The sequence below is a fragment of the Oryctolagus cuniculus genome, chromosome 18, assembly GCF_051225735.1.
Source record: "Oryctolagus cuniculus isolate XC-2025 breed Fujian yellow rabbit chromosome 18, ASM5122573v1, whole genome shotgun sequence".
Lineage (NCBI taxonomy): Eukaryota > Metazoa > Chordata > Mammalia > Lagomorpha > Leporidae > Oryctolagus > Oryctolagus cuniculus.
Window position 1 is genome coordinate 10,869,419 of NC_142884.1, and position 8,103 is coordinate 10,877,521.

Sequence of the window (8,103 nt, forward strand, 5' to 3'; positions counted from 1 at the left end):
CAAGACCTAAATAACAAGTATGTCAGCATGAAGTAGGTAGAGGGCTCACCACAGTTGAGTTTTCTGCAGAGATTCAGACACACCTCTGCATTTTATTGTGTATTAGAGAGAAACGTCCCTCATTCTCCATCTCACACGCAGGGCTGTTGGTATAGCTCTTTCCATGGGCACATTCATTTTTTCTGTGTCACAAACACTCCTCATAGTCTCTTTAGTTGTTATGCTTTATGTTTTATCTGTTTAGCATGCAATCAATGTAAAAAAATCTTTTTATGACTTTCATTCATAAGTCTTCAAAAGCAGAGTGTTGTTAAAATTTATTACATACTCAAATCTAACAATCAAGTGTTCCATGTCCATGCATCCTTTTTTCCCCTCATATGAATGTTTTATGGCAGGGCAAGCATTTGGACTATCAGTTAACACAACAGTTAAGGTACCTACATCCCATATTGAAGAGCCTGGCTTTGAGTCCTGGCTCCACTCCCAACTCAAGCTTCCTGCTAATGTGTGCCCAGGGAGGCAGCAGGTGACATCTCAAGTACTTGGGTTCTTGCTACCCATGTGGGAGGCCTCTATTAAGTTCTTACCTCTATCTGAGCTTTGAACTGGTCCAGCCCCAGCCATTTGAGGAGTAACCCAGTGGATGGAAGTGTTTCTCTCTCTCTCTCTCCCCCTCATTCTCTCTTTCTCTCTCTCTTTCTCTCTTTCTCTCTCTCTCCCACTTCTTTCCCTCCCTCTATGCCTATCAAATGAAGAAATAAAGTCATGTGTTTAAAAAAGAACAGCCTTTATGCTTTAAACAATATTTATGGAGACTCCTCTGTTGCATACAGGGCATTAGATCAGCCAGTGGAAGCTCTTTGAGAAAAGATGGTTCTCATCACGGAGAGGGAAGAAGTAAATCGGGAAATGATTTTATTATTTTTCATCAGCACAAAAGGGCAGATGGTTGGGTAACATGTGGATAAAATTCCACGAAGCATCTTGAATCTTGGGTTTTTCTTGGGTGTATACAATGAATAAAAGGTGAAGAGATTGTTTGAGCAATAAAAGAACACAAAGCAACTTACTAACAAAAGGATGGTGTGGATGGCTTTGTTTTCAGGAGGTGTCTGGCAGGAGAGGCTGGAACTGTGGATGTGCCGGGCTCTCCTGTGATGTCTGCAGAGGTGATTCACCATGTACAGGCTCGTCCAGATCATGAGCACCACAAAGAACACATCTCGAAGCATTATGGCACTTAGAAATGACCCTAAGTGGTGGTCTCCAAATTGCCTAGTTTGACAGTGGGGGTGAGCATATTTATGGCCGATGGTGATATTGGATCTGGTGCCTACAGTTTCAATGATATAGATATAGATCAGCATGTTGATGGCCCAGAAGAAAAGGAAAGAGGGGAAAATGCACGCAGAGAGTTTTGATTTCAGCCATGCACATTTGGAACCACTGGGACTGATGGTGATGGCCTGAAAAGCACTCAGGAGAGAGGTGGTGCAGATGGAAAGACCCCGGGCAACTCTGAATATGTATAAGATGACTTTGCAACCAACATCACCCAAAAAATGTCTCGCTCTCAAGGATGACATGATATCTGGAATCAGCGTGAATAGGATGGTTAAAATATTGACTGCTGTCAGGTGCATGAAAATCACATCTATGGGCTTCTTCAGGTGTGGCTGGATCAGGAAGGTGTACACATATGCCTGCAAGAGCACCAAGTTCCCTGCAACACCAATACAAGTCTGGAAGATGAGAAGAAGGCCATCAATCATGTCACTTGAAAACATGAGTGGCATCCTAACACCCAGGTGAGGCTGGCCTCTGCTGCAAAAGAAGCAGAATGTCTTGCACAATGCTTGAAAAACAGAGCCTAGGAAAGTACAGAATGAGAAATCAACATGAGGTGAGCGTGCTGGAACGTCCAGCTCCTCTGCATTTCAGGCCCAGGGTGGCAGCCTCAGAAACTGGATTCCAGGGATTCTCAGGAACCTCAAGCATGGAAACGGCTGTGAAGGAGGTGGGACTGAGACGCTGCCTCCTGCATTCATGTGTGTTACCCAGAAGCACATGCAGCCTGCAGGAGAGACAAATTTGCTTGTCTGAGATACTTTCCTCTTCGGAGTATCAAACCTATGCTCAGTACTCCCATCTCTGTCAAGAACACCGTATTATACTTTAACCACAGAAAGTGCAACCTATGTCTCAGAACGTTTTTAGAATCTTGACTGCAGACACAATTCTTTCAAGACAAGGGACTTTGTTCACTCATGCATTATCACAGCCAAAATCCATAATTAATTTTTAATGTAAAAATAGCACAGTGTTTTCCAAGTCTGGCCTTCTGGCCTCCCCTCCCCCTGCCAACAGGGCTTGGAGACATTTTTGTTCTCACCGTTCCTGCAGAGCTCCTGACACACGGTGGGTAGAGGCTGAGACTCTACAGGTCAAGTTCACAGGGCAGCACTCACAGCAAGATGCTACAGAAAATGCAGAATAAAAGCATTCCAAGGTGGGAAAGCAAGGCCAAAGGTCAGGAAGCTGCAAATGTCAACATCAGCAACCCTCTAGCAAGACTATACCACTGCCCAATAGAAAGCCACCAATGACCTCACAAGTAAGATGTTAAAGAGATCAAAACAGAGGAGCTGTAAATATGTTCTAAAAAAATTACACTTGACTAACCATGTCAGCACATTTGTAAGGTCAAAACATACAGACAACTTCCTGGAAACTTAACTTACCATGGAAGATACTAAAACCGTGCATGGTCATAATATGCAAGGATCCTGATGATGAAGGTGAATAGTGGGCAAAAGTCCTTCCATAAATGCCAAGGAACACCACCAGTGCAGTGCACCAGACACATCAGACAGAAAACTATCAAAGATACTTCCTAAGATGGGCATGGGGGGTATTCTGTGAATCACATTTTGTTATTAGCACAACCTTGGTTAAAAAAATCATAAAGTATGATGAAAAGGATATCTGTTTTCATAACTAAGTGGAAAGCAGTTTACACAAAATAATTGTAACAGTAAGTTCTACACTACATAGAAGTATTCAAGCTGTTGACCAAGAGCAACAGCCCGTTGTGCAGGGTAGGATGCACATTATAAGCTTCATCTTGATGATGAACACGCTAGGAAATGGAGGAAAAATATTCAGTCACCTCAAGTAATACATAAAGTCACTTGATAAAATTTACCACGTATTAATGATTAAGATTTTTATGATACAGCAATAAAAAGGATTACTCTACTATGATAAAATCAACTATATGGTTAACAGTGTCATATTAATGGTTAAATATTAAAAACCTTGCCTTTTGGAGACGGGCAATACTAGAGCTATCTCCGTTTCTATTCACACTACTGGGGAATCCATTGTAAAGACAGAAAATAGAATGTGTTAACATTTGGAAAGAAAGTGATATTATCCTCTAGCATGGACTGATGACCTGAGTTCTAGAAAGGAAATCTCCAGAATCCTTAGGTAAATGATTTGAAATATTAAGAGGGATTTTGCAGTTTTACTGACAGCAAAGCTAGTATCAAAATCACTCAGATTTCAATATTCTTCTGCAAAGCTATTTTTAAAAGACAACCTAAAGAATTACAGCATGTGGGTATGGTGATATGGTGAACCTAGGAGTTAACACTGAAAAACACACAAAACCTCTCATTAGGAACAGTGCCATCAACTAACCTACAAGGATCAAAACATTTTAAATAAGCATGACTATTCATCCATTTCAGTTAAAAGGTTTTATCTATAAACATACTGATGTTGCCCCCCCAATGAAGGATGACAGTGGGAAGAAAGGGGAGAAAGGAAACGAAGTGAGAGGTGAGTCGTTTTAAATGTAAATAAACATCCATCAAGGAATTGAAAATGAGTGGCAGGGAAAAAATGCACAAGAAAGGTCTAACAAGGAACTGAGCAGGATTCCCGAACTCACACCAAACAGGTCACAAAGCAAGAGCGGCTTGTGGTAAACGAAATCTCAGTGCCGGGGGCCAGTGAGAGGCCTGAGAGCTTTCAGAGATGCTAGGCAGAAATAAACAGGAGGATGAGACAGTGACCCACACATGGGAGGAGAGAAACGGGCCAGGAAAAAACAAGAAGCAAGAAATAGAAAACGTTAGAAAGAGAGCAGGTGCGGTGGGGAGCACGCAGGTGGGAGAGGCCTGGACATCGCCCTCCTGTCTCCCAGGCTGGGGGTGCAGGGGCCTTACTGGGGGCGTCCTGCACAGGCTGGGGCCGCCCAGCACTGACTGGATCAGGACCAGGCCAGCAGGACGTCTCCTGCCCATGGACACCGGTCACCTTGTCACTGCTGCCTCCACCACCTTGCTTATCGTCGTCACTTTGACGGCCCCAGGAGAGCCCCAAATCGCCCTCCCAGACGCACAATGAGTCTCCTGAGGAATGTGCGGGGTTTCCTCAGGGGCAGCACGAGGTCGGTCCTTGGGCTGCGTTTTCCCCAGCTGAGCAGCGTCAGAAAAAAGTAAACTTCAGGACAACACACATCATCAGAAGTTTGTCTCCACGCAGCTGGTGGCAATCTCCTCTGCCCATGGCATGACCGAGCTCTGGATCTGTGCTCAGGAAATAGGTTCGTTCCTCCCTCAGAGGTTGCAGAGCCTAAGGGGTATCTACATTTACGAGAGCTTCAGCTACTTGGAAGCACCATAAAGCTCAAACACACTGAAAGTTCATGGCTTTTACAGCTTAGTTCTTTGGTTATTGATTTGAGTTGGGAAGAGACAGAAAGAAAACTTGTACCTGCAGATGCACTGCCCACCGCACCCCACCACACCCCCAATACAAGCAATGGCCAGGGCCAGGCCAGAAGCCAGGGGCTCAGTCCAGGTCTGGGTTGGTTGGTAGAACCCCAGCTACCTGAGCCATCATCACCACTGCATTCCAGGCTGCACGTTAGCAGGGAACTGGATTCAGGAGCAGTGCCGGGTATGGAACCCATACACTGCCATGTGGGTCCTGGGTGTCTAAACCAGTCAGCCAAATACCCACTCTGGCACTGAGTTTCTTTGTACCCACCACAAACACAACTCAAGGCTGTGACACAAGGTTTGCTGTGGGCTCCACTTTTCTTTTAAAATTCGTCTACCTCAATCTAACAATGACCTTCCCTCCAGAATGTTATGGCACTTTCCAGATAATACACGATTCACTATAGCAAGTAATAAAAGGGGAATACATACACGGAAAGCAGTTTAATTAACAGAATTCTGTCAATGACCATAAACACCTACACTTGCTTCCACAATAAACATGACCCTTTCTTTCTCCCAGGTTAAACCTTCTTGAGTGTTTTAGGTATTATCCTTTACTTTAAAGATTATTGCATGGGGCTGGCACTGTGGCATAGTAGGCTGAGCCTTTTCCTGTAACACTGGATCTCATAGGGGCGCCAGTTTGAGTCCTGGCTGCTCGTCTTCCAATCCAGCTCCCTGCTAATGTGCCTGGGAAAGCAGTGGAAGATGGCCCCCAAGTGCTTGGGTCCCTGCTCCCATGTGGGAGACCCGGAAGAATATCCTTGCTCCTGGCTTTGGATTGGCCCAGCTCTGGCCATTGCAGCCATTTGGGGAGCGAACCAGCAGATGGAAGACCTCTTTCTCTCTGTCTCTCCTTCTCTCTCTCTGTAACTCTGCCTCTCAAATAAATAAATAAACCTTTTAAAAGATTATTGTCTGTGTTTGTTTTGATACAAGTTAATAATAATGTCTAGTTATTTATGAATATTCACTTTCTTGTTTAAAAAAAGTTTATTTATTTGAAAGTCAGAGTGACAGAGAGAGATCGGTCAATCTTCCATCCACTGATTCACTCCCCAAATTCCCACAACAGCCAGGACTGAGCCAGGCCAAAGCCAGGAACCATGAGCTTCATCTGGGTTTCCCATGTGGGTGCCGGGATCCAAGTGCTTGAGCCATCCTCCGCTGCTTTCCCAGGTGCATTAGCAGGGAGCTGCATCATAAGTAGAGCAGCCAGGACTTGAACTAATGCTCATATCTGAGATGCTGGCAACACAGGTGGTGAGTTAACCTGCTGTTTCACAATGCCGACAACTGAATATTCATTTTCTAGGTAAGAGTCTACACCACATACCCTCTTTACAACCATAGCTGTTTTTCTTCATTGTCAGTGTTCTGTGAACTTATAGAAGCTGTGGGTAGATCTCTCTCTGTCTCTCCCTCACTGTCTCTGCATCACTAGGCTTTGTAAATAAATAAAATAAATCTTAAAAAATTAAAACCATCAAATACCACTTCACATCTATTAGAGTGGCTGTCATAACCAAGAGCAGGTAGCAAGTGCGGTGGAGGATGTGACCAACAGGGGACCTTGGCACAGCGTGAGGGAGATATAAATCCACAGAACCGCTGTGGAGGCCAGTGTGGCTTTTGCTCAAGAAATTAAAAACGGAGTCAGACCTATCAGCATGGCTGGCTTTGTAAAGGTTCAAGGAGGACCAAGAAGAACCTTCGCCTCACATTTCGGGAAGGGTGTGTCTCCCTCGTGGTTGCAGCAGTGGGAAAGAAAAGGTTTATTTCAGCTCGTGGTTGGAGGAGACAGGATGGGTGGGCTGGGCACTAATGGAAAGCCAACCATGAACTCAAATAACAGCCAGCTCTCCTGCGAGAACCACCCTTGGAGGTCACGCCCCCAGGGGCCCCCTCGCTGCCACTGTTAAACCAAATCTCCACCCCAACCCACAACATGCAGAGGTCAGAGTTCAGACATCCTGCCTGAATTTGGGAGAAGACGAGTCTTCACGTACACACAGCAACTGTTGACTTGGCTTCTGTCTCGTGACAGCAAGGGCCCCTGTGAAACGCACCCCAATGTCCACAGAGTTCACCCCTCGCAGAGAGAAGCTGAGCTCCTCTGGCCGGCTGTGCCCTCACTCAGTCTCCGACATCCTGGCCATTCCTCGAACTACTGCACTTAAATATCCAGTCGCTTCATCTGCAAATGGCCTCATCATGCTGTCCAAAAACTAATAACAGCCCAAACCTCTCCCTCACCCCATGCATCCCACACCCTCCAGCCTCCTCCCCTCTCTCACTCTCTCCCTCCGCTCTCACTCTGTAGGGCCTCTCCCTGCTGTGGGGTTCCTGGTCTCCCTACCCCATTGGATGAGCCATTACAGAGCACCAGGCCTCGGGAGCCACCTCCCCCGATGGTTTTCCTCCTGGTCCTCGCCCTGACAGAGAAGCTGGACCTACAGAAGCTGCACCAGAAGTAGTCAGTTTGGTTCTAAAGCTCCTGCCTTCCTCTCACCCCATTAAGAAGCACCTGGCCTATGCCACCCTCCCAGGTAAGGGCTGCTTCACCTGTGAAATCCCAGGAGCTTAGGCACAAAGGAGCTGCCGGCTGCTGCTGTGCACCGAGTTGTGGTCGCCTGTACCTCCAATGCCTAAGGCCCATGAAATCCGGCCTGAGTCCCAGACGAAGCAGAAATGAGTGAATGGATGGGCGATCGAGGAGAATCCTGGCAAAGAGGCATCGCAAGCGTGGCATGGATGATCCCCAAGTTGTCTTCCAGCTCCAGGAACCCTCCTTGTTCTGGGGCTATGAGGGAGAATGACGTCAAATCCCCAGAAAGGACACTGATTTTCTACTTTCCTGAGAGCTGTCATCCAAAGCCTGCACCGCCTTCTCAGGGGCATGGTGAAGTTTTCCTCGCCATGGGGGCAGGAGGAAGGTTCTCAATGGCCAGCTGGACCCCACCAACCTTGCCTCCTTCAGAGCCCACTCCATGCGGGGGTTTTCAGGGGTCACATTAGGAGTGCGGCCACAGCCAGGCTAGGATGACAGTCTAGAGGGACATAGTGGACAGGTAGGGAACCACATTTACAGGGAAACCAGGCAGGGTGAGGGGATGTGCCACAGCCTCAGTGGCGCCCCCTGGTGTCCACATAGAAAGAGCACAACACAAGTCTCCCTGCCAGCATCACCGCCTGGGACCCAACCTTGTGTTTAGAGCTGCGGAACCCAGAGGAATGACAGGTTTACAAAAACTGGGAGGGACACTGGGAGCCAGTGGTTGGACCATGACTGGGGGGTGGGGGC

At 46.7% G+C, this 8,103-nt stretch overlaps 1 protein-coding gene across 1 annotated transcript; it reads right to left on the reverse strand.

Moving 5' to 3' along the window:
• Nucleotides 1-845: 845 nt before the first annotated feature.
• On the reverse strand, nucleotides 846-1,790 carry ORYCUNV1R1580 (vomeronasal 1 receptor oryCunV1R1580). Its single transcript, NM_001167267.1, has one exon. It carries the CDS (start codon nucleotides 1,788-1,790, stop codon nucleotides 846-848), a length of 945 nt encoding a protein of 314 aa, NP_001160739.1.
• Nucleotides 1,791-8,103: the final 6,313 nt, after the last annotated feature.

Bases quoted from the DNA above. Each gene is read 5' to 3' on its own strand.
- ORYCUNV1R1580 (NM_001167267.1), bottom strand. From the start codon at position 1,790: ATGTTTTCAAGTGACATGATTGATGGCCTTCTTCTCATCTTCCAGACT.